General features: G+C 39.0%; 1 protein-coding gene across 2 annotated transcripts in view; it reads left to right on the top strand.

The window, feature by feature from the left end:
• LOC117528287 (neurabin-2-like) overlaps window positions 1-26,819 on the top strand; it is a 64,641-nt gene that overhangs the window by 5,789 nt on the left and 32,033 nt on the right. The window contains exons 2-5 of one of the 2 annotated variants that reach the window (XM_034190902.1): window positions 7,851-8,255; window positions 9,485-9,693; window positions 9,777-10,100; window positions 10,329-11,009. In XM_034190902.1, the coding sequence (XP_034046793.1) occupies window positions 7,937-8,255; window positions 9,485-9,693; window positions 9,777-10,100; window positions 10,329-11,009 (1,533 nt within the window). In that variant the 5' untranslated portion in view covers window positions 7,851-7,936. Of the gene's footprint in view, window positions 1-7,850; window positions 8,256-9,460; window positions 9,694-9,776; window positions 10,101-10,328; window positions 11,010-26,819 lie in introns of both variants that reach the window. The other variant, XM_034190901.1, reaches the window with a different exon arrangement.

The following is a 26,819-nucleotide window of genomic DNA, read 5'->3' as shown; positions in this document are numbered from 1 at the left end:
ACAGTCATTTTTTTTCCCGTTATAACCTCATAACCAGAGGTGTAAAACTCCGGCTTCCCAAAGTAAACGTCCAGCCACATATTTGGTCCATCTTCCTAATTAACCAGCTGATTGTAATTAGTTGAGCTCTTCAGGCAGGTGGATGAGCTAATTATTGAGATCACCTGTTTTAGGTGCACAGGTAGAAGCAACACATGGGAGGGTTTTTACTTTATGAAGCCGGAATTTTACACCTTTGCTCATAATGTGCCATTTCCGTGGAACAATGCACAAAGATTCTCTAGTGTTTACTGTGGGAGTCGTGTTCTCCTGCTGCAGGAGAATTTAGGAGAACTTCCCCCTACTTTTTCTAATATCCGCGTTCTGCTGCAGGAGAACTTTTCTAATAGCCGTGTTGTCCTGCTGTAGCATGCCGCACGAGTGCTGCAGGCCCAAGTTTTGTAAGGGAGGCTGGGACTGTTAACCCCCCAAAGATTTTTAAATTTCTAACTCTCTGAAACACTGTTGCCTGCATTTTGAGGACCAAATTTTGTGAAGTAGTATTAATATGTTGCATAACTAGACAGTCATGTAAAAGCTCAAAAAACGGTTTTAATAACACCAACCCAAATCGAGATCGTATCAAATCGAATTGAATCAAATCAAAATAATTGATTCTGATTCTTAAGAATCGGAATCATATTGATTCTTGAAATTTGAATCAGTACCCAGCTTTATGTTAAAACTCTCCCAGCTGTTTTTATCTTGCTTTAAATGGATATTGTCTTCTAATGTATTGGATTTATTTCCGTTTAAATTAACTACAGGCAGCAGTGGCCTTGGTGGCCAACAAAAACACGGCTATATAGACTTGTGGCTGTTATTTGTGTTTTCAGACATAATTTCTGATATTTTTGACTGACATTTTACATTTACAACAATTAATGGATTGAGTGTATAAATACATAAATAAATGCACAGATTACTAGTAAGGAAAATATTCATGAATTGTAATTGTCTGTGTATTGTTGCTCAGGTCTCCTGTGAAAGGACGGTGACATTTTCAGTAGAACCCGACCAATATCGATTTTTTGAGGCCGATGCCGATAATGATATTTGGGTGAAAAAAAAAATGCAGATAATCGATAAATCTGCTGATTTGCCAATAACCGATAAATCGGCCGATATTTTTTTGAAATTAATAAAATGTTCTTTTTTGGACCCTTAACAAAAAAGGTATGAGCTAAAAGCTGAAACTTTGTCCTCATATTGATTAACTTTATAACAGAGAAGAATTTTCAAGTTCAAAAAAATGCAAAAATGCAATTGGAGCAGTTAGGGGGCTATTCAAATGGGCCAACTAGTAAGTTATTACTCCTGAAAATGATCTTTGCCATATCACATGAGGTAAATCTGCCCTACAATTGGATTTTGGAAAACCATGTGACGGAGAACCAATTCTGATTGGACACTCACATTGCGCACGTCATCACACATCTTCTATGAGTAGTACCAAGATGGCCGACGGTGGATTGAAAGTCCACGGAGTTAACTTTTCAGCAAAAAAAATAAGTTTCTATCTCATATCATTAAAAAATTATTTACAATTTAGTAAAGCTGGGTCCCAGCCATTGTATACGACGGCGTCGGCCCCAGAGGGTTAATGACGAACAACAGTAATTCCCAGAACTCTTCCAGACAACCAGTGAATCTGAATGTTTCAACCTCTTAGCAGTAAACGAAAGTTTTTCATGCTAGAAATAAGGTCTACACAACGTGGGCTTAATAAAAAGCGTGACCGACGCAATGAAGCACATTTGACAAATTACTACATAAACTGAGTTAATCAAACTGAGTTGAAGTGAAACGGGAGAAATGTGGGATGAATGTAATCGCAAAGTTATTACAAACAGCATCCTTATAAACTTACTTGTATGCTTTTGTCAGCCGATCAGTGCAGTGTGACGGCGAACTACGGGGGCCGGTGATGAACACATTTAAGCAGGGATGTAAGCAGCTCTCAGTTGAATGGAGTCAGAGCTCCATCTAGTGGACAAACGGTGCAAGGACATTTTACATTGCCGACACAAACATTATTTCAGTAACTGTTCTGTTTATGAGAAATTATCATCGTTTTATCGGCAAAATTTCATCCGATAGTGACTACTTTGAAAAGGGCTTATATCGGCCGATAATATCGGCCGGCCAATATATCGGTCGGGCTCTAATTTTCAGGCTCCTCCCACATAGTGCAGAGCTTCAGAATTTTTTTTATTTATTTAGTTAGTTTATGATCTTTTATTTTTTAAAATGGCAAAAAGACAAAAAAAAACACCATACTTCCAGTTACATGGTTTAATTTCTCATCGTCTGCTGCTCATAGAATTTGCAGATACTCTGGCAGTTTGAGATGTTTAATAAGCATCACTTGTTTTTTTTTTTCCTCCATGTTAAAAAAAATCTGGTGTTGTTCTTTGAAACTAAACTCTAAACAAAAATATATATGAAATGTTCTTTTTATTTTATCTGGTAACGTCAGCCAGACCTACAAGGCTTGGTTGGCTAAATAAGAAAAGCAATTGCAACAAATTGTTTGTTTTTTTTTCCCCCATTTAAACAACCAGTTTTTGTGGGACTGGTTGATATGTTGTAACTATATTGAATAAGCATAAGATTAAATTTTTGTAGCGTGTACAAATATAACAAATAAAACCCATTTAACATGATATTCAAAGCACTGATCTGTTGGCATAATTGATATTTTGGATCCCTTTGATGTTCAAATGTTTCTTTAGCAGAAAAAAATTATATGTTATTGCAACAAATGCAGCTTTAACTACAGTATGAGTCTTCACACATTGGCTGTGAATTTTCACACAAATTCTGCAGTCTGAGCCTGGCCCTGAGAGAAAAATGGAAGCACAGACTGTTTTTGGCTCTGTCCAGACTTAAGACATTCAGTTACAGGACCAGGCATTTTATTAATTTAACTAATTCAATTTGAGATGTAGAAAACAGTCCTAAAAGAGTAGAAATCCAGAAAAGATCCACCAACTTCTCTGCATCAAGCTTTGAAGTGTTGAATAGACTGATCCTTGTGTTTTAAGCTGGCCTCCCATTGCTGGTATTTGACACCAAATTGTGTACAGTTTTGGTGCAAAAACAAACAAACAAACAAAAAATCAGATACCCACTTGGGGGCCTCAATACTAATCTGTGGTAAAGGTAGCATTGTAGGACATTGTGAGTAATTAGGAAAGTCAATCAGAAAGGTGCTTTGACACTTGTTTGAATTTGATCCGCGCACTGGTACGCAATCTGCCATGCCATAAAGTAAACTCGTAAACTGTGCGCGGTTTGGTGCAAGTGCACAAAGAAAATTTTTAAATGTTCAAAATGTCTGTCACACATTAATTATGTGAACTTCATGTGAACATTGTGCAATCAAATCAAAAAGACATGCGGGTTAGGTGGATTGGAATCTTTAAATTGTCCATAGTTGTGCGAGTGGGTGTGACTGTTTGTTTGTCTGTTTGTGGCCCTGTCACAGACTGGCGTCCTGTCCACGGTGTACCCCGCCTCGTGCTCTGTGACTGCTGGGATAGGCTTCAGCCCCCCGCGACCCTTAATTGGACTAAGCGGTTGAAGATGTGTGTGTGTGTGTGTGTGTGTGAGTCATTGCATCAGCACAGTGCAGCTCATGTGAACATTTATGACGAGATGTTGCGTGAACGGGAGAACGGCACCTGCTGATTCAAGCCCAAATCAACTGTAAACACAGCGGAGGTCGAGCTGTTTTCAGAGGATTTTTTTTTTTCTAGTGTGGAGCTTTTTTTTTTTTTCTTCTTCTTTTTAAGTCCAGTCTGAACGTCTGAATAAGCTGTGGAGGATACACCCTTATGGGTTTGAGCCTTATTTAGACCACAATGAGGGAGACTATACCTTGGAAGAAAACCTTCAGTCTGACAACAGTGATGATATTGGCAGAGTTCAGAGCACAGAGTGGTGATTGTAAAATAAATAAATAATGCAGATGATTTCGGCATGCGGGTGGAGATGATAAACTGTTTTGGGTTTTTTTTGCCAGCTCTTTGGTCATAATCAACTGATTTAAAAATTGTTTTACTATCTATCAGACTGCAGGCTTACTTGTAGTTCCTAGGGTTTGTAAGAGTAGAATGGGAGGCAGAGCCTTCAGCTTTCAGGCTCCTCTCCTGTGGAACCAGCTCCCAATTCAGATCAGGGAGACAGACACCCTCTCTACTTTTAAGATTAGGCTTAAAACTTTCCTTTTTGCTAAAGCTTATAGTTAGGGCTGGATCAGGTGACCCTGAACCATCCCTTAGTTATGCTGCTATAGACGTAGACTGCTGGGGGGTTCCCATGATGCACTGTTTCTTTTTCTTTTTGCTCTGTATGCACCACTCTGCATTTAATCATTAGTGATCGATCTCTGCTCCCCTCCACAGCATGTCTTTTTCCTGGTTCTCTCCCTCAGCCCCAACCAGTCCCAGCAGAAGACTGCCCCTCCCTGAGCCTGGTTCTGCTGGAGGTTTCTTCCTGTTAAAAGGGAGTTTTTCCTTCCCACTGTAGCCAAGTGCTTGCTCACAGGGGGTCGTTTTGACCGTTGGGGTTTTACATAATTATTGTATGGCCTTGCCTTACAATATAAAGCGCCTTGGGGCAACTGTTTGTTGTGATTTGGCGCTATATAAAAAAATTGATTGATTGATTGATCTGTGCCATTAGGAAAAAAAGTGATGAGGAATTGTGGATTTTTTTTATTTCTTTGTTTTTTCTTAGAAAGAGGTACATACATTTTCAAATCTGAAAAGTGACACAGGGACAGAAAATATCAGCTATTTTTCAAGTAAATCTTGTGTCCTTCTTGAATACCGTTCACATGTCTAACCGTTTTACCCCACTCAGCGACACAACTGCCGAGGAACAAACTCTGGTTATTGGCGACTCTGTTTAGAAAAATGTAAAGTTAACGACACCAGCAACCATAGTCAATTGTCTTCCAGGGGCCAGAGCAGGCGACATTGAAGGAACTTTGAAACTGTTGGCTAAGGCTAAGCGTAAATTTGGTAAGATTGTAATTCACGTTGGCAGTAATGACACCCGGTTACGCCAATCGGAGGTCACTAAAATTAACATTGAATCGGTGTGTAACTTTGCAAAAACAATGTCGGACTCTGTAATTTTCTCTGGGCCCCTCCCCAATCGGACCGGGAGTGACATGTTTAGCCGCATGTTCTCCTTGAATTGCTGGCTGTCTGAGTGGTGTCCAAAAAATGAGGTGGGCTTCATAGATAATTGGCAAAGCTTCTGGGGAAAACCTGGTCTTGTTAGGAGAGACGGCATCCATCCCACTTTGGATGGAGCAGCTCTCATTTCTAGAAATCTGGCCAATTTTCTTAAATCCTCCAAACCGTGACTATCCAGGGTTGGGACCAGGAAGCAGAGTTGTAGTCTTACACACCTCTCTGCAGCTTCTCTCCCCCTGCCATCCCCCCAATACCCCATCTCCGTAGAGACGGTGCCTGCTCCCAGACCACCAACAACCAGTAAAAATCTATTTAAGCATAAAAATTCAAAAAGAAAAAATAATATAGCACCTTCAACTGCACCACAGACAAAAACAGTTAAATGTGGTCTATTAAACATTAGGTATCTCTCTTCTAAGTCCCTGTTAGTAAATGATATAATAATTGAGCAACATATTGATTTATTCTGCCTTACAGAAACCTGGTTACAGCAGGATGAATATGTTAGTTTAAATGAGTCAACACCCCCGAGTCACACTAACTGTCAGAATGCTCGTAGCACAGGCCGAGGGGGAGGATTAGCAGCAATCTTCCACTCCAGCTTATTAATTAATCAAAAACCCAGACAGAGCTTTAATTCATTTGAAAGCTTGACTCTTAGTCTTGTCCATCCAAATTGGAAGTCCCAAAAATCAGTTTTATTTCTTGTTATCTATCATCCACCTGGTCATTACTGTGAGTTTCTCTGTGAATTTTCAGACCTTTTGTCTGACTTAGTGCTTAGCTCAGATAAGATAATTATAGTGGGCGATTTTAACATCCACATAGATGCTGAGAATGACAGCCTCAACACTGCATTTAATCTATTATTAGACTCAATTGGCTTTGCTCAAAATGTAAATGAGTCCACCCACCACTTTAACCATACTTTAGATCTTGTTCTGACTTATGGTATGGAAATTGAAGACTTAACAGTATTCCCTGAAAACCCCCTTCTGTCTAATCATTTCTTAATAACATTTACATTTACTTTAATGGACTACCCAGCAGTGGGGAATAAGTTTCATTACAGTAGAAGTCTTTCGGAAAGCGCTGTAACTAGGTTTAAGGATATGATTCCTTCTTTATGTTCTCCAATGCCATATACCAACACAGTGCAGAGTAGCTACCTAAACTCTGTGAGTGAGATAGATTATCTCGTCAGTAGTTTTACATCCTCATTGAGCACAACTTTGGATGCTGTAGCTCCTCTGAAAGAAAGAGAGCCTTAAATCAGAAGTGCCTGACTCTGTGGTATAACTCACAAACTTGCATCTTAAAGCAGATAACCCGTAAGTCGGAGAGGAAATGGTGTCTCACTAATTTAGAAGATCTTCACTTAGCCTGGAAAAAGAGTCTGTTGCTCTATAAAAAATCCCTCCGTAAAGCTAGGACATCTCATCACTAATTGAAGAAAATAAACCCCAGGTTTCTTTTCAGCACTGTAGCCAGGCTGACAAAGAGTCAGAGCTCTATTGAGCCGAGTATTCCTATCCCAGCAATTATAGGGTGAGAGGTGGCGTATACCTTGGACAAAACACCAGTCTATTGGAGGGCCACATGTACAGTACATCCAAAAAGTATTAATAGCTTCACTTTTTCCACATTTTATGTTACAGCCTTATTCCAAAATGGAGTAAATAAATTTTTTTTTCCCCTCAAAATTCTACTCACAACACCACATAATGAGAACATGAAAAAACTTTTTTGGAAATTACTATATATTTATTAAAAATAAAAAAAAATAGAAATCACATGTACGTAAGTATTCACACCCTTTGCTCAATACTTTGTTGATGCACCTTTGACAGCAATTATAGCCTCAAGTCTTCTTGAATATGATGCCATGAGCTCGGTGCACCTGTCTTTGGGCAGTTTTGCCCATTCCTCTTTGCAACTATTCATTGTGTAATCAGTATATTAACTGATTAACAAATTATTCTGCAACTATTTTGATAATTCATGAATCATATTGAGTCTCTTTTTAAGTGTCCAAATTGTCTGATTTTAGCTTCTGAAATGTGAATATTTTCTGATTTCTTCACTCCTGTTTGACAGTAAACTGATTATCTTTGGGCTATGGACAGAGACACCATCTTAGGTTTTGGGACACACTGATCAACATTTTCCAACATTTTTTTTTACATTTTATGGACCAAATAAATGACAGATTAATAGTGAAAATAGTCAACAGATTAATAAATCATAACAAAAATTGTTAGTTGTGGCCCTCGTCTTCTTTCAGAAGAATAAACTTGGCTGTTACCAGCAGAGGCTCTGTGACTCCTCCCCTTTGTCTTACTAGTGATGAGGACATAATTATTGGATGAATTTATTAATGGCTTATCAAATAAATTCAAGCTTTGATAAGAAAGTAATGAATTTTTTTACACATTTTCTAGGTTAAAAAAATTATCTGAAGCATCAAAATAAACTGAATTGTTATACAATTTAGAGACATTGTTTTATTTTATTGTAACCTTATTGCATATTTGTTATTGTTTTTACAGTTGTTACTGACTCTACATAACTGATAGATTATACTCTTCCTGTGTTATTCAGGAGGTGAATGATAAACGGGTCCAGGATGCTTCCATCCTCACACCTACAAAGCTGCTGTTCAGCGGGGGGGATTTAATTTACCAAACATGATGAAAACCGAGCCCCCATCAGCCACTGGGGGCAGTGTAGCCCCTGGGGGGAGCAGTGGGGTGAGTGGCAGCTCCAACCTGCGGAGTGCATCACCTCACCGCAACGCCTATGAGGCAGGACTGGCGGCGCTGAAGAAGGCCACCGACCATCTCAACAATGCTGCCAACGGAGGTCCGGACCCCACCTCAAAGCCCGCTCTCCTGCCCCGCCCAACGGGGAGGGGTCGGCGATATGGCTCAAATGTTCATCGTATCAAGAACATGTTCATGCAGATGCAGTCACCTGGTGATGACGAGGATGGAGCTAAAGTGATTGGTGAGGCATCACCCGAGTTAGATCAAAGCCTTTAGAAGCTTGTACATTATTAATACTGCTCTATCAACAAGCTTCATCCTTCAACTAGATTTGATTTATAGAACATCAAATCACAAAAGGCATCAACTCGGCGTACTTCACATAGATCAGGTCTACAGCGTACTCTGCATGATAAAATTTACAGAGACCCAACATTTCCCACAAGAGCAAGCACAAGGAAACATTGACAACTTAAAAACTAGAGCCCGGCCGATTTGGATTTTTTTTGAGGGCCCATATCAGTATTGGGGAGTAAAACATTTACAGTGCTGTTATACTGTGACTGCCAGTATATACAGAAAAATTGGCAGTGATTCCTAAAATTTCATTATTTAACCCTTATGCCAAAGAAATGCAATGGAGGCTTGATGTTTTACAGCTGAAACATGGAACTTTATTATAAGAATTATATATATAAACCATCAACCAACCAGCATGTGTCATGCTGCTGTCACACTCCCTTCACTCAGATGGGTATTTGTCATGTTACATCACTAAGCATTTGCATAAAACAGCCATCTATTTTGGCCCCACCTCGGTGATGACATTCAGACGAGTTGTCTGTTGTCGCTGTAAAACACCCACTCTGATTGAAAAAGAATGGCAGCTGGTTGCTTTGCCTCTGTCTCATGTAGTTAATGTGACCAAGGGGTGACTGGGGTTCCTGCCTTGCTTGACAGCATTGCAAACAATGCCATCGGACCACCACACTATGTAATGACATCATTTTCAACAGAAAAAGTGTTTTTCTGCATTGTTTATTATGTAAAATTAAAAAAAAATTAATATTGACAAAAATAACAATGACACAATACATTTGTGAAGACAAAGCCAATATTACTAGCCAACCTTTGTCTTTGTCTTTGGCCTAGTGTTTTATTTATTTATTGTTTTATTGTTTTTATGTTTATTTATTTATTAGTATCTGAGTGGGTTTATTGTTTTGTATAGTTGTATAATCATTTTTATGTGCAGCACTTTGGAAACTGTTCTGTTGTTTAAATGTGCTATATAAATAAAGTGGATTGGATTGGATTGAACCTTGAATAAAACTCCTATATAGCAGAAACAATCCTCAAGCAGTATCTTCCTGACCAAAACTCAATCCATGTTAGAGGTCAAAGTTTGAATGCACTCAAGATTTGTCCTTGTTTCCCTCAACACAGTTGACCTTTTACTGCTGTTGGCAGGTAAGGATCAAGCTGTAAAACTGACACTACCCCGGGTATCCAGTCTCAACGAGAATGTCGACCACAGCGCTCTGCTCAAACTTGGTGGGACTGTGTCGGAAAGGGTCAACCGTTTTGATGCCAAAGCAGACATGGAGGTTGGCACTTCCTCTGTTGGCTTTTCAAAGCTCCAAGAGACCAGAAAGATCTTTGAACAGCGTACGTTACAGGTAAGTGCGCTTATCATATCTGACCATCAAAAAGTAACTTTTCTACAGGTTAAGCATCTGACTGTGTGATTTCTCTTTGCAAGGAGAAGCAAGCAGCCACCAACCGGATCTTCCTGAAAAAGGAGCGGGCACATGGTTTCCAGGGTCACTGTCTGGGCATTGTAGCTCGGTTTAATGGTTCCACAGAAGCTCTGGACCACCTGGATGAACCTCCCACTGCTGTTTCTGCCACTGTAACAGTCCCCGGTGATGCTGTCAGCCCCACCGTTAGCCAGCTCAGTGCCGCGTTTGAGAAGGGCGACCTGCAAAGCAATCTCTACCTCCCCAATAGTCGGTCAGGCCCAATCCCAGCGCCAAAACCCAAACCTACTAGCGTGCCCACCAAATTGGATGGCACAAGGAAGAACGTGAGAGGAATTTTTTTTGTTTTTTTTTGTTTGTTTTTTTTGTTTGTTTTTTTTTTAGGAAAAACTTTAAAAAGTTCTGAGTTGGTAACAGATGTATCAAGAATGTCAAATGACAACTTCTTTCAACTTAAAGCAACAGGATTTTGGAGTTTGGCTTCAAACTTTAATGTGTTTTTCAGATACCTGGTAACCTGGATTATCTTGTTTAAAAAGGTCTCTGTCTTTCAGGTGAAGCTGCTCCCTCCTGGTAAGGTGCATCAGGAAGATAGTATAGTGGCAGCTGTTGGCAGCCAGACAGCAGAACTACCAGAACATTGTTCACAGAGGAACATTGGAGAAGCAGCGAGGAGTGATGTGACAGATGGATTGGGACAGTCAGGAGATCAAATCTCCAACTCTTCATCTTCCTCAGTGGTGTTCGCCAACTCCTCTTCCAAAACAGATTCATCAGCCCAGCCAGGAACTGAGGCACCAGGCAACAGTACACCTGCTGCACCAGAGGGAGAACCACAAGGTGCTGAGGACAACACCACCGGGGAGTCTGACGCCGGAACTAGGCTGGTGCAGGCTGAGGTTCATGCCTCCCTTGAAAATGGAGTAAAGGAGCCTCCAACTTCCTCTTCCTCCTCAGAGGAAAAAGAAGCTGACTCTGAGAGGAGAGACGAGGAAGAGGACAATGATGATGATTCCAGGAAGGAGGATTACTCTGAAGGGGATCTTATGGATATCAGTACGTACAGTGGGCTTGGGGAAGAGGACTCCGGGGGGAGCCAGCTGGAAGATGAGGATGACGATGAAGATGAGCCATACGAGCCCGAGACCAGCTGTTCTGAGATCCCTGGTCTCCCTGAGGAGGAGGAGCCCATACCACCCAGTAGAAAAATCAGATTTACCACTGAGCCAATCAAGGTGAGTGTTTGGTAGCTTAGTAGAAATTAATTATTTCGGTGTATACACAGTGTTTTATAAAAGTAACAAAAAGTTTAATTTTCTTCTGCAATGACCGGTAGATCATTTTTATTGCTGTGATAGACTGGCATCCTGTCTAGGGTGTGTCCCCCCCCCCCCATGTTACAAGGTTTTTTTTTTTTTTTTACTGGCTTTTGAGGTGACTGTGTGACTTTTATACCAAAAATCCATTCGTTTGCTAATAACAATAACAATAATTATTATTTAGGGTTTTTCTAAAATAAATAAACAAAATAAACTCCAATAATAAAAAAAATAAATGTGAATAATATTAGAACACTACAACAGTGCACAAATACTCGTATTTCAAATTAAAGAGCTGATAAAAAAAAATTACATTTCAGTTAAAACTGCATCAAGTACCATCCAATAAGCTGCCCAGCACGTTTATTTGTCCATCTTGCTTATTTTTAGAATTTAGCAATCCTTATGTTCAACACCACAAGCTGTGGTGTGCACAGGGCTTCCTGCATAAATCCACTGTTCACACTCCATGTTGCAATCTGCATTCATCTGATGATTTCTTCAGTCCGATTCACATCAAATAACATCCAATATGTTGTCCAACACACACTTATTTGTCCATCTTGCTTGTTTTTGGAATGTAATAATCCTAATGCAGGGATTTCTGTGAGGCCCAAAGCAAAGGTTTGGGCAAAAATATCTGAATGATGTTTGCTTGGTCAGGAACAAATAACGCCATAGTTTCCCTCCTTGTTCTGTGATATTTATATTCTTTCATGACTTTAAAATCATTGCAGGCACTCGTGCACATTTATTTGATCAGTATATGCACTGGCAGAATATCTCCATCATTCTGGTGCCAGCTGATGCAGGTAGCAGAATTTAGTAGTGCAGCACAAAAAGTCAGAACAGCAAGAACGAAATATTTTACTGGAATGAATGCACAGGAACTTCCCACGACTCCTAGTGTCCATTAGTCCTAGTAGTAAGGAAAGCATGTTGAAGTTGTTTTTACATTTATGGTAGGCTATATGTTACAAAAGTGTGACAGTTTAAAAAACATTTAATTATGGTGAATTACCATTATTTGTTGATTTTCAGTTCAACAGATTTATAGACAACAGCACAATTAAAGGTGATTGCCCAATCAGTAGACAGTCTTGTGGACAGTTTAAACTCAGTGCTCAAAGCTACACTCAATATGATTGCGCCACTTATTGTAAAACCACGCCCCCTGAAAACATAGTCACCTTGCTTCAATGATTACTTGTGTGACTTCAAGCATAAGGCTAGAGGTCTAGAACGCAAATGGCGTAGTTCAAAATTAGAAGTATTCCATCTCGCGTGGAGCGATACCATCTTAGACTATAAGCATAGACTGGCTACAAAGTGGACCTATTACTCTGACTTGATCAACAAAAACAAGCATAACTCAAAGTTCTTGTTCGACATGGTGGCAACATTTATTCATGGATAACCACCTATAAGTCACTCTCCTTTTACAGCACAAGATTTCTTGGATTACTTCAAGAAGAAAATAGATGACATTAGGTTAAACATATCCCAGCATGCCTTAACCCAGCCACTACACTCTGCTATTGAGGTGGGTGCCATCACTGAAGTTTTAATTAGATTTACAGAATTTGATAGTATCTCACAGGGTGTGCTGACGAAACTCGTAACATCTGCAAAAAGCACAACCTGCTTATTTGATCCTATACCAACAAAACTGTTTAAGGACCTGTGGCCCACTCTTAGGCCGACTGTGCTTGAAATGATTGATCTCTCATTAACTTCTGGATGTGTTCCTAAATGTGTCAAATCTGAGTGATTAAACCATTTCTTGAGAAATCTAATCTTGACCCTAGTATATTGAAAAACTATAGGCCAATATCAAATCTATCATTTTGCTCTAAGATTCTGGAAAAGGTGGTTTCACAGCAGTTTGTGGACTACCTTACTGAGAATAATCTTTTTGAGCCGCTGCAGCCCGCTTTTAGAAAATATCATTCCACCGAGACGGCTCTCACTAAAGTGGTGAATGATCTTCTGCTTGCAGTGGATTCGGACACCACTACGGTTCTGGTGCTGTTAGATCTCAGCTACCGCATGCTGGGTAATCGGGAGAGTCTGGAGTTTTCCTGGTGGGCTGGTCCAACCTGGGGCCGTTGTGAGGGGGTGTTAATATATATGCATACATATATGACCACCACTAACTGTTAGGCTACACAGCAAGACACTTGGGCTGCTGTATCTTAAAGAGAAGACATTAAGTGTGTATAAATGTTTACAATCATGAAAATTCACAAGAAAATAACTTAAGACTGCTTCATTTGCAACGCTGTTATCTTTTCCAAAGCCTAAGGTAGGGACATACCATTACATGTTTAACACCCGTGTGCATTCATTACAGTTAGTTCAGTCCAGTCAAGCCCTGTGCGCTCAGATGGGACTTGCGCTACTAGCAAGTATAGGAGGAGTGGCCCGTGAGTGAAAAGATGGACAGAATAAAGACAGGTGGAGCTGAAAAAGCTAGATTAAGAAAAAGAAAAGCTTTGGAGGAAGATGCTGCCAAGTGTGCAATGCTCACAGATATTTTTTTCAAGAAGACAGAGTGAAGAGGGAAATGGTAAATAGGGCCGCGATGTCAGCCGTATCAACATTTGTAGTACAGTACCACCTCTTCCAGCTACTTACAGACTTCACTGACTTAAGCCTGGCAGACACTGTACAATATTTTCAATCATTGTACTCGGCTCCAGCTCAAATTGTGCGACAAAACCACAGGGTTTAAAAGTTCAGAGCGCACGATTCATGTTCTCACACTGTACGGCCTGATGCTCTGATGCGATCTGACTTCTCACATTGTACGTTCAAAAACCACACGTCGGACTGGTGTTTCCAAAAGTAAAACGTAACAGAAGCTTTTTTTCTCTTTTTAAAAAAAAAAAAATTTATTTCATGCCTATCAGTGCGCACAGTGAGTGAAATCAGGTGGGGGGAGACTGAACGTATATGCGTGCACACACAGCAGACAGCAACATGATTCACGAGAGGACGGTAAAAAAAAGAAAACATAAACATTCATAATAGGTGCTGCTACTTACACTGTTGTATAAACAAACTATATTTCATACGGAGTCTTACAGCTGTGCTCACCTGTCGTAAATCCTGTTGTCTGCTGTCTGTGTGTGTGCGTGCGCATATACGTCCAGTCTCCCCACCACCTGATTTCACTCACTGTGCGCACTGATAGGCATGAACTTTAATATGATATTAGGTTATTGCGAGGGAACGCAATTTAAAAAAAAAAAAAAAACAAGACTTTACATGAGATCACTGTTTGCTCTCTCCAGTGTTTGCTCATGGACAGTGCGCGAGGTAATCAGCTCGTAGCGCTGCTTCAACAGCGCGGAACCCTCACAAGTCACGATGGCTGACCAAAATATGAAACAGGTTTGATTTTTATCCGACCATATGATTCCCCATCGGGAGGTGGTCGTGAGATGTTAAACGCAGCTCATTACTCCATGTAGACTGCACGATGCAGTACGCACGATTAAGCTGAAGCTTGGCGCGATCCAAAAAATTCTCGCACGAGTGAAAAATCAGCTGAAAAGGGCCAAAAATCGCACCGTGTAAGCCCAGTCTTAGGTGGTGCACTGGTGAGTTAACAATACCGTTCTTGTTTTAACTAACTAACTTTTACTTTCTATTACAAGCCACCCAATTTTCACAGTCAGTCAGCACATAAATGCTGGATTTAAATGCCACAGCAGAACTCTTATAATCTCTGTGCGCTGGCGGTTTGTGGGGCGGTTGGATATAAAACTCCCGGGCTGAAAAATGTTCCCAGCACAACCCTAGATCTCAGTGCTGCGTTTGATACTGTGGATCACCATATTCTGCTTGATCAGCTGGAGAATCATTTTAGGATTACGAATGCCCTTGCATGGTTGATGTCATACCTTACCAGTTGTTCTCACTGTGTTTTGTACAATAACACTACCGCTAACCATAGTGACATGAAATTTGGGCTTCCACAGGGGTCTGTCTTGGGCCCCCTGCTTTTCCCCCTTCATATAGCACCCCTTGGGCACATATTTTGATGTTTTTGGATTACCTTTCATTGCTATGCTGATGATACACAGTTATACATGCCGATAACTGCTGGTAATCTCATCCACATAAAATCCTGAGAAGATTGCTTTGTTTGCATCAGTGAGAAGCTAGATGTCTAGCAGTTTCCTACTTTTAAACCCTGACAAGACTGAAATGATGGTTCTCGGTCCACTGAGACATCTGCATCAATTTGACCAGCTAACGCTTAGCCTAGGCTCGTGTATCATACATCACACTGACAAAGTGAAGAACCTTGGGGTAATTTTTGATCCTACATTGTCCTTTGACCTCCACAGTAGAGATATTATGAGGTCTGCTTTCTTCCACCTGTGAAATATAGCAAAGATTCATCCCATCCTGTCTATGGCTGATGCTGAGAAACTGATTCATGCATTTGTTTCTTCTAGACTGGACTACTGCAATGTTCTATTTTCTGGTTTACCGCAGTCCAGCATTAGGGGTCTCCAGTTGGTTCAAAATGCTGCTGCCAGACTTTTGACAGGAAGCAGAAAGTTTGACCACATTACACATTTTGGTGTCTCTTCATTGGCTTCCTGTCCCTGTGATATCAGATTTTAAGGTTCTGTTATTAACCTATAAAATTATTCATGGACTAGCTCTTCCTACTTAGCTGACCTACTTAAACCCTATGTACTGGCCTGGGTTCTGCGTTCTCAGGGTGCAGGACTACTTTGTGTCCCTAGGGTGAATAAAAACTCTGCAGGTCACAGAGCTTTCTCTTATCATGCACGTGCTTTGTGGAATGATCTCCCTGCATCAATAAAACAGTCACATTCTTTAGAGACTTTCAATTCCAGACTTAAGACGCACTTATTTTCCCTTTCGTATGGGTAGCATACTGGCATGGTATGTTACTGTTACTATGCTTTCTACCCTTTTAAATTCATTTTACTATTAAACAGAGCAGGCCGCAGCATCAACTTTATCTAAAGTCTGGGTCTTTTAGTGAAGCTTAGGGCTAGTGCCCGGCAATCATTTTATTATTTCTTCTGTTTTTCTTGTTGTTAAATGCTGATAAATTATATTGTATTTTTGTCTTTCTGCCGCCTGATTCTGTTTTTTCTCTCTGTTTAAGGTGTGGCCCCATCCAGAGATGGGAGTGGGTGTTTTTCTTCTGCAGGTCTTCCGTCTTGTACACCAGCATGGACTCCCAAAATCTCCCAAAATTTCCTGTATAAATTCCTGTATTGTCTATTGTGTCAATAGCATGGCCCAAGCAGAGGGTCACCCCTTTGAGTCTGGTCTGCTTGAGATTTCTTCCTCATATCATCAGAGGGAGTTTTTCCCTTACCACTGTTGCCTGTGTGCTAGCTCTAGGGGTTGGTAAGGTTAGACCTTACTGCCTTGAGGCAACTTTGTTGTGATTTGACACTATATGAATGAAAATAAATTGAAATTGAAGGTGATTAATGGTGTATGTCAACAGAATCATGTTTTATGTTTGAAAATTGAACAAACTGGATATGGTTTGTTAGCTATTTGAAAATATTACAAGTATTCCATGTCATATTAATGCCTTCTTCTTCTCCGTGTGTTGTCACCTCAGGAGGTCATCATCATACTGACATCTACTGGTCAGATACTTTCTAGCACAATACTATAAAATTATGGTTAAAAGTAATTTCTTCTTGAGTCTTCAGCAAGTAATATTATAGTCATTACTGACTACATACAGAACAGCTCCAATTCAATGAGCACTTAGTTTAAATAGCTAGTTGTAGGCTTTAACCTTTATCTGTTGAACAGGGCACTTTGAATTTTGAAAAGAAATGCTTTGTGATCATTTCTCAGTTGTTTTCTTCTTCCTTAATTCTATATTACACTAGCCAAGTGGCGTCTGTGTGCGTGAGTATGGCTTTGATCATGGAGAACCTGGGGAGAGCTGACATTTACTGTTTTGATATGCTTATTATTTGGGTCAAGGATGAGGGTGCAAAAACAGAAAGTTGATAGGACTAATATTTTTTGAGAAATTAGTTGACAACAGAGAACAATGGGCATTGTGCTGCAATGCATCATTGGATTTTAGGGTTTGGGGGTTTTAAATGTTGTTATTGTTGTTCATGTTAGTTTAACAGTGTTGTTAATGCTATTGATTTATTGTGTTTTTGTAGTTTATTTGGTTTAGTCAGTTTAGTTTTGTGTCATGTTGCCTTTACCATGAGTGAGAAGTGCAGTACATTTGATGTCTTCCGCCACCGCCTCTGTTTGTGGGTGTGTAAAAATAGAAGCACTTGCCTGTGGCAGAATGCAGAAAAGAAGAAAAGCTGTGCATGCATGTGTATAACTTTGATCATGGACAAACGAGGGGGAGCTGACATTTGGTGTTTGGTATGCTTATGTCTTTTGGGTCAAGGATGAACGCCACCAAAATGAAACATTGATTGGAGTAATATTTTTGGAGAAACTGCAGATATTAGCTAACAATACTGAACAGTGGACATTCTGGACTCACACGCCATTCCAGTAGGGGGTGGTAAATCATCTATATATTAAAAGCATGCATGATCTTATTTTGTAAGTTCAATATACAGTGAGGAAAATAAGTATTTGAACACCCTGCGATTTTGCAAGTTCTCCCACTTAGAAATCATGGAGGGGTCTGAAATTGTCATCTTAGGTGCATGTCCACTGTGAGAGACATAATCTAAAAAAAAATCCGGAAATCACAATGTATGAATTTTTTTTTTTTGTTTAAATAATTTATTTGTATCTTACTGCTGCAAATAAGTATTTCAACACCTGTGAAAATCAATGTTAATATTTGGTACAGTAGCCTTTGTTTGCAATTACAGAGGTCAAACGTTTCTTGTAGTTTTTCACCAGGTTTGCACACACTGCAGCAGGGATTCTGGTCCACTCCTCCATACAGATCTTCTCTAGATCAGTCAGGTTACTGGGCTGTTGCTGAGAAACACGGAGTTTGAGCTCCCTCCAAAGATTTTCTACTGGGTTTAGGTCTGGAGACTGGCTAGGCCACTCCAGAATATTGATATGCTTCTTATGGAGCCCCTCCTTGGTTATCCTGGCTGTGTGCTTCAGGTCATTGTCATGTTGGAAGACCCATCCACGACCCATCTTCAGTGCTCTAACTGAGGGAAGGAGGTTGTTCCCCAAAATCTCGCAATATATGGCCCCGGTCATCCTCTCCTTAATACAGTGCAGTTGTCCTGTCCCGTGTGCAGAAATACACCCCCAAAGCATGATGCTTCCACCCCCATGCTTCACAGTAGGGACAGTGTTTTTGAGATGGTACTCAGCATTCTTCTTCTTCCAAACACGGCGAATGGAATTAAGACCAAAAAATTCTATTTTGGTCTCATCTGACCACATAACTTTCTCCTATGACTCCTCTGGATCATCCAAATGGTCCTGGGCAAACTTAAGACGGACCTGGACGTGTGCTGATTTAAGCAGGGGAACCTTCTGTGCCATGTATGATTTTAACCCATGACGTCTTAGTGTAGTACCCATAGTAACCTTGGAAACAGTGGTGCCAACTCTCTTCAGGTCATTGACCAGCTCCTCCCGTGCAGTTCTGGGCTGATTCCTCTCCTTTCTTAGGATCATTGATATGCCACAAGGTGGGATCTTGCATGGAGCCCCAGTCCGAGGGAGCTTGACAGTCATGTTTAGCTTCTTCCATTTTCTAATAATTGCTCCAACAGTTGATCTTTTTTCACCAAGCTGCTTCGCAATTGCCCTGTAGCCCTTTCCAGCCTTGTGGAGGTCTACAATTTTGTCTCTGGTGTCTTTGGACAGCTCTTTGGTCTTAGCCATGTTAGTAGTTGTAGTCTTACTGATTGTGTGGGGTGGACAGGTGTCTTTATGCAGCTAACGACCTCAAATAGGTGCTTCTAATTTGGAATAATAAGTGGAGTGGAGGTGGACTTTTTAGAGGTGGACTAACAGCTCTTTGAGGGCCAGAATTTCTGCTGATTGGCAAGCGTTGAAATACTTATTTGCAGCAGTAACATGCAAATAAATTATTAAAAAATCATTGTGATTTCCAGATTTTTTCTTTTTTTTTTGATTATGTCTCTCACACTGGACATGCACCTAAGATGAAAATTTCAGACCCCTCCATGATTTCTAAATGGGAGAACTTGCAAAATCGCAGGGTGTTCAAATACTTATTTTCCTCACTGTAAGTATTTAATGTAATACCTTACAAATACATGAATGGCACAGGAAGGTGAAAACCCTTATTTCCATTGTGGTCTATTTAAAAATGAAATGACAAAATGGAAATAATAATAAAATAATAATAATCACAATAATAATAGCAATGATAATGATAATTATAATAGTGTGTATATGATAACAACAACCTAAACAATTTATAAATACATCAAGACAGTAAATTAAAATAAAAAAAAATTATGTAATTAACAGGTCAAAAAAGGGCTGAGTTGTTCTTCAAAAAACTGTTGAGGTCAAAGGCTCTAAAAACAATCTGGACTCACACACCACTCATTATAGAAACATTGCACAATTTATTACCACCCTTAAAAATGTCAGCTATCTATTTTGTAAACACTAATCTTGAGCCCGTGGAACCCCACAGGCAATGTGCTAGTTTATCTTAAGAATTAATAATCTTAAGAAATAATAAATAAATGAGTGAAACAGAAAAGTAAAGTCTTCTTTTGACAAATGACTTTAGAATTTGATAAATTGCAGAACTTTCTGTTGAATCAGTCTGGTGTTACATCAGCAGGCAGTTTTAGCGTCAAAATGAGCAGAGATCAGCTTAAAGATGAAGCATGTTCATAGCGTCATTGCAGACAAAAATCGCTGGAGAGATCAGTGTCAGGCAAAAAAAAAAAAAAACACTTCCCCCTTTTTCTACGTATTGTGCATACAGAGGTCACTGGGGAATTTTTCAGTCTAATTTTGTCATACTTCCGGCTGACTTTAGTTGAAGCTGTGCTTGTCTTTGAAAGCACGGCTTGATTTAAGAGAGTCTTCTGCACAAGAAGTTCCACTGTTGTTTTTCATCAAAACACCTCTGCGTTACCGCTGCAGGGCCAAGCTCTGGATTGCAAAACATGTCTTCACGCGTCACAATGCCCCATCAACAGCATAGAGTCAGGTCCATAAGTATTTCGACATTGAGACAGTTATTGTAATTCTGTACTACACCACAATGGAGTTGAAAGGATCCAATCGGGATATGCTTGTAGTGTCAACTTTCAGCTTTAATTCAGGGACTTCAATGAAAATATTAGAAATTACAAGCATTTTTATACCCAGTTGCTCCTATTTCAGAGACCGTAGGTAATTGGACATACTAAATCAGGATTATGTTTAATACTGAACATCACTTTTATACGCATTACAACACTGAAGGATTATAAGCATCTGTGGATGTATTTGGAGAAACTGTGGGGAACTTCCCACTAGTCCAGGATCCACTAGTTCTAGTATTAAGGAGAGCATGTTGAAGTTGTTATTAGTAGTTTTACCCTGGTAACACTGTCCCTTACAAAGTACAAAACCAAACTATTTATCAGATTAAATTTATTCAAAATCACGGTGAAAAACATGCCTGGATTCCGTAGGACTTCTCGCTCGCCGGAGATCCATTTGTTCAGAACCCTGAAACCGGTTTTCTAAAACACAACATGGCCGTGACAAAAGGCGGACCTTATTTCGCAAAACCATCCCTTATTGGTCCCCCATTGGCATAGAGGGAGGTCCCGCCCCTGCCCAAAACCCACACAATAACGGGACATATTGTAATTTATATTGTGACTTGAATCTCTTTGTTCTAAGCTTTGTTCTAATCTCTTTGTTCTAAGTGGTAAAACCGGTTCAAACCAGTTCCACATGCATGTTTAAGCAGATAACAGAATAAAAGTATAATAAGTAAACTAAAAGTATGACCATTTAAGTAAATATGTAATACCAAAACAAATAGAAAATATAACAAAACAATATATAAACACACAAATATATCTAACATTACGGTAGGCTATATGTTGCACTAAAGTAGGTTAAGTAATGTTACATAAGTGTGGCGATTTAAAAAAATAAACCCATTTAATTGTGGTGAATTACTAGTATTTGTTGATTTTCAGTTCAACAGATTTATAGACAACAATACAATTAAAGGTGATTAATGGTATATGTCAACAGAATCCTATCTTTTATTTTTGTAAATTGAACTTTAAAATCAGTTTGGGATTGTAATATACACTATCAAATAACATAAAGGGGTTAGGACCAATGGACCCTAGGACTAGTGGCCCCTCCCAAAACTATGCATAGGGAAACCTTAAAAAAAAAAAAAGACACTTCCTGCTTTTTTTTTTCTATGCAGTAAAAAAAGGCGGGGGGGGGGGGGGTTAACAAAAAAGATTAATGGGTTAGTGGATTTAATTTAACCACTCTTAATCTTCACAGGCAAATACATTTATATATATTAACACCTAACCCACATGCTAAACATACCCCAGAAGAGGTGACGAACGTAACATACAACTTGTTTTTGGGAACGTAGCCTCAAAAGCTTCAGTGTCTTGTTTGTACAGGCATGTTGGAAGTTGTTATAGAATTTCAAAAGTGGTTTGTCACTGATGTTGCAACAACACATTACTTCATTAAGCAGACAGTTGAAGTAAAATCTGTTCTTCGACATGTCTCTGCAGTGATCCTCGTCACTTCAAGTTGGATTTTCCCACAAAACACCTTGTTGTTAAAACAATGTTTAATGATTTTAATTATTGTAGTGATGATGGCTAATTAAAAATGAATATAACTAATAAGTTATTTTATTTTCAAGATTTTAACCAGCTGGTGTGCAGATTAAAACAGACTTTTTTGTCAGCATTTGTAAAAGCTGGCTTGTAGCAACTCCATAGTATTTTTTTTTTTTTTTGCAACTTTTAGATAATACCATAGTGGGGTCTCTCTACCCCAGCATGGAATGTAGCTGAAAGTTACTAGGTGGTGTCACACGTGTCATCATGTGCTGGCTGGATTTGCCTGTGCACGTTGTGTCCAAAGCTTCTACCTCTGTATGGCTATAAAAAGCCGCTGGAATGTGGTTGGGTGTGTTTCTTTTCCTTAAACACACACAGAGGAAGCTCTTTGATAAGAATCATAGAATGCTTTATCAAGAAGAGAAAAAAAAAAACAAAAAAACTGTGCAACAAAAAAGTCAAAAAAAAAAAAACACCATTCTTTTTGGGGGCGGGGGGTTGCTGATTTGAGCTCCCCCAATCTGCAAGATCGCTTTCACACTCATGTTTATTGGTCAGTTGGTTAGCAGAACAATTAAAAAAAAAAAAAAATCTCACCCACTTGCACAAAACCTGAGTGGAAACTTGATCATGATAAAGATAGAGGAAGATGTCATTGGGATGTATCCTGGTCATCTGCATTCAATTCAGTTTATTTATACAGAACCAAATCATATGTTACTGCCAATTGTTATACACAAGTAATGTCTAGACTTTATCCACCCAGTGAGAAACCACATGGGCTACATAATCAATAGTGTGTAGTCGATAATGCAAAGCACAAGTGGTTTGGGGGGCTTTTTAAAATCCTTGTTATTTGGATGCTCCATAATCTGAGTGCAAAATGGGGTACTGTATGCATAAAGGACAGTCCACGATTGCTTTGGCTGAGGTATGCACTCTTTGTGTTTGTTTTGTCGACATAACTGAGGAGCACAGTGATTACAGAGTAAAGAAAATGCTGATGCTCAAATGCAGAATTTATCCTGGAAAACATCCACTGTAATAGAAAATGAAAAAGTGAAAGTTAAAAAAAACAATTTGCAAAGATAAGTGTAAGTACACAAACATAAATACCAGAAATACTGCTCGCTACTGGTTTACTGGCTACTACTGTTCCTCTCCTTCCCATCCTCTGTCTTCCTGTTACTCCTCCCCCTGAGTGAGGAGTTGAACAGTCTGATGACCTGAGGGACAAAGGAATTTTTCAGTCTGTTGGTCCTGCACTTGGGAAGGAGCAGTCTGTGGCTGAAGAGGCTTCTCTGGTTGTTGATGATGGTGTGCAGAGGGTGACTGGCATCGTCCATAATGTCCAGCAGTTTGTCCAGTGTTCTCTTCTCTGCCACTGTCACCAGAGAGTCCAGCTTGATGCCAAATACAGAGCCGGCCCGCCTGATCAATTTGTCCAGCCTTTATTTCAGAGGTATTGTAATGATCAAAAGTACGGTATAATATGTTTGTTTTTCTTTTTTTTAGTCAGTTGTGATATGGACTAGGCACCCAGCCATATGCTCTTTTTCGCAAGTCAAGTTTAATTTGAATATTTGAGATAATTTGGATGCTAAACAAACAAAAACACTAAATGGAAAATACACACAAACCCAGCATGGTGGTAAAACCGACAGGAAGGATTTCAGTGCCCCCTTGGTGGCCTGCACACGGCGTGCTGGTAGTGGCTTTGTTCAAACAGATGGCACAGCAGGTTTCCGCACATTGTTCAGTAGTTGTTGTTTTCTATAGATTCTGTTTTCTCAGTGACTGATATCTCGACTGTGCTTGTCTCCTTGGTGAAGTTGTGTGTTGTAACAGTGCTTCTTTAGATTTTGATTGGTTGTGTTTCAGACCAACTGTCAGAAAAGGAGCTTTAGTTCTTTTTGGCTTAGTCTTCCTGATCCAATTACCTGCTTGACATCTGGTCAGGTGCACTGACAGATCCACAACTTTAGCTAAGTCACAGATTAACTGTGAGTAATGAGATCATTGTTTTAGGCTGCTTCTCTTTTTAGATTGTCTTACTCTTCTTCTTTTTGTTGTTGTGTTCTTTATTATCCTTATGTGTGGGTTATCTAGTCACTTTAGATCAGGACTATGGTTAAATGTGACACACCACAGAACAAAAAGCACCTAGTGACAAATACTGGCTACATCTGTACAGTTTTTTTTTTTGAACGAAAGTTTATTATTCAACTTAGTTTTAAAGCTTTACAACGTATAATGTTACAATAAATTCATCTTAAATAACAGCTCTTATCGTGTTACATTTGTATGATGGATAACAGAACAGAACACACACACACACACACACACAAAAAACAGAACAAAGATCAGAACAGAGAAAACCTGGCAAATTTGTACATTTCAAATTGTTTCTTTTGGCATCAAATATATAGTGTTTATAGAATATATATATATATATATATATATATATATATATATATATATATACATCAATACCTCCAAGTATTCTCCATTAGCGCCCTTAGCCCGTGATAACCTCCTTTATCTCCTTTTCTTTTCTCTCTCCCTCTCTCCCCTTTCCTTCCTTCTCTCCTCCCCTTCCTTTTTTCCTTTTTCTTCCTTACTCCCCTCTTTTCCTTTTTCTCCCTCTTCTTCCCCTCTTCCCTTTTTTCCTTCCTCCTTCTTCCTCCTTCCCTTCTCCCTCCTCCCTTTTTCTTTCCTTTTCCCCTCTCCTCCTTTTTTCCCTCTTTCCTCTTACCTTCTTCTTCCCTTTTTATACTTTTTCCCCTCTCCTCCTTTCCGTCTTCCTTCTTTTTCTGCTCTTCTCCACCTCACAATCTGAATTTATATCCAGTCATAGTATGTTATCAGTGGCTTCCATCTCTTTCTAAATAGGTCCATAGTGAGATTTAATCTTGCTGTTATTTTCTCCATTTTGTAGACGTCCAAAATCCTATCTTTCCAGTGATGTGAACTTTGCTGTGCTGTTGATATTATATTAAGGGTATGTCTAATATTATTTATTCCAAATCTTTTTGGTATAAATCCTGTCTGGTCCGGGTCAATGAGTTTATTAATAATTTTTTGAAGTCTTTTAGACAAAATGGAGCTTAAGATTATAACATCATTACAGAGGAGACTTATTGGTCTCTATGAGGCACATTGTGTGGGATCTTTACCGTCCTTATATATTACTGAGATGATTGCTTCTGCCCACGTTTTTGGTGGCTTTTTGACATTTAAGGCATAATTAAATACCCTTTGTAGGAGAAGGACGAGTTCTATTTGAAAACATTTATAAAATTCCCCGGGGAATCCATCCACACCAGGTGATTTATTGTTTTTTAACTTCCCTATGGAGGATTTTATTTCTTCTTTTGTAATGGGAACTACTAATGCTTTTGCCTCATTTTTGTCTAGTTTAGTGAGATTAATTTACTGTAGAAATTGTTTAATTTTTCCTGATTTATTGGGGATAGCTGTAGAATCATACAATTCTTTATAATATTCAGAAAATGCATTTGCTATCTCCCTTGGTTGAAATATATATTTGATTTGGGGCATGCTACTTTTTGAATAATTCGACTAGCCTGTGCTTTTCTTAATTGAAATGCGAGTAATCTGCTTGCTTTATTTCCTTGTTCGTAATATTTGATTAGAAAAGCGTAAAGCCCCCTCCACCTTATATGTGAGTAAGTCATTCAAATTTAGTCTACATTTTTTTAATTCTTGTAAAACCATATCCTTATTTGTTCTTTTATGTTCCATTTGTAGTATTTTAATCTGTTCTTCTTCTGTTCTTTGGTTCCTCTCACACTCCTTCTTAAGTTTAGAGGAGAATGAGATTATTTTACCCCTCAAGACTGCTTTTGCTGTGTCCCATAGAGTTGAAGGTGAAGTTGCCTCATTATCATTAGTCTCCAGAAAATAATTCAACTCCTCTTTTATATATTGAACTGCCTCTGGATTATTTAAAAGTGACACATTTAGTCTCCATAATTTTAAAAGTTTTTTCTTGATCCAAGTTTAAGGACATTAAAACTGGTCCATGGTCTGAAAGAGTTTGTGGTTCAATATGGCTATTTTTTATTATGAGCTATTTGTTTAGAGACACACAGAAAGTCAATTATTGAATGACTTTTATGAACATTTGAAAAGTAGGTATAATCTCTGACCTTTGGATTTTTTACCTGCCATATGTCAACTAATCCCAATTCTTCCAACATATTGTTCAGAGCCTTAACTTTAGATAGTTGGTATTTTTGTTCTAATGGAAATTTATCTATGTAGTGGTTTAAAACACAATTAAAGTATCCTCCTAGTATTATTGGTCCTTTTGAATTCATCGCTAGAGTTTGAGCTGTTTGTCGAAAAAAAATTCAGTTGTCCTCGTTTGGGGCATATATGTTCATAATTGTTAAAGTTATTCCTCCAATTGAACCAATAATAATTATCCAGCGTCCATTTTTATCCTTCATAATTTTTTTCCAAAACCAGGCATAGAGATTTATGGCATAGTATAACACCCCTTTTTTTGTAATTTTCATATGAAGCACTAAATACCTGTCCCACCCACTCCCTTTTCAATTTTGCATGTTCTTCCTCATTTAAGTGAGTTTCTTGTAGTAACGCGATTAAACAATTTAACCTCTTTAATTGAGTCAAGATCTTCTTCCTCTTTATGATGTGGTTTAAACCATGTATATTATAACTTACTATCTTCAACATTGTCATTATGAAGTAAGAGTAGGTTTACCATACGCTGCATCTCCCTTTCTGGGTGCCTCAGCACCATTCCAAACCACATTGACAATCATTTTCAATTTGCCAAGAGAGAGAGAGAGAAAAAAAAAAGAAAGAAAGAAAGAAAAAAAAAAAAACAGAACAAGTTGAACCTTCAAAAAGAACCATAAAGAAAACTTCCAAAAATCCAGTTTGT

Source organism: Thalassophryne amazonica, chromosome 16, assembly GCF_902500255.1.
Source record: "Thalassophryne amazonica chromosome 16, fThaAma1.1, whole genome shotgun sequence".
Lineage (NCBI taxonomy): Eukaryota > Metazoa > Chordata > Actinopteri > Batrachoidiformes > Batrachoididae > Thalassophryne > Thalassophryne amazonica.
This window is presented reverse-complemented; position numbering and strand designations above follow the sequence as displayed.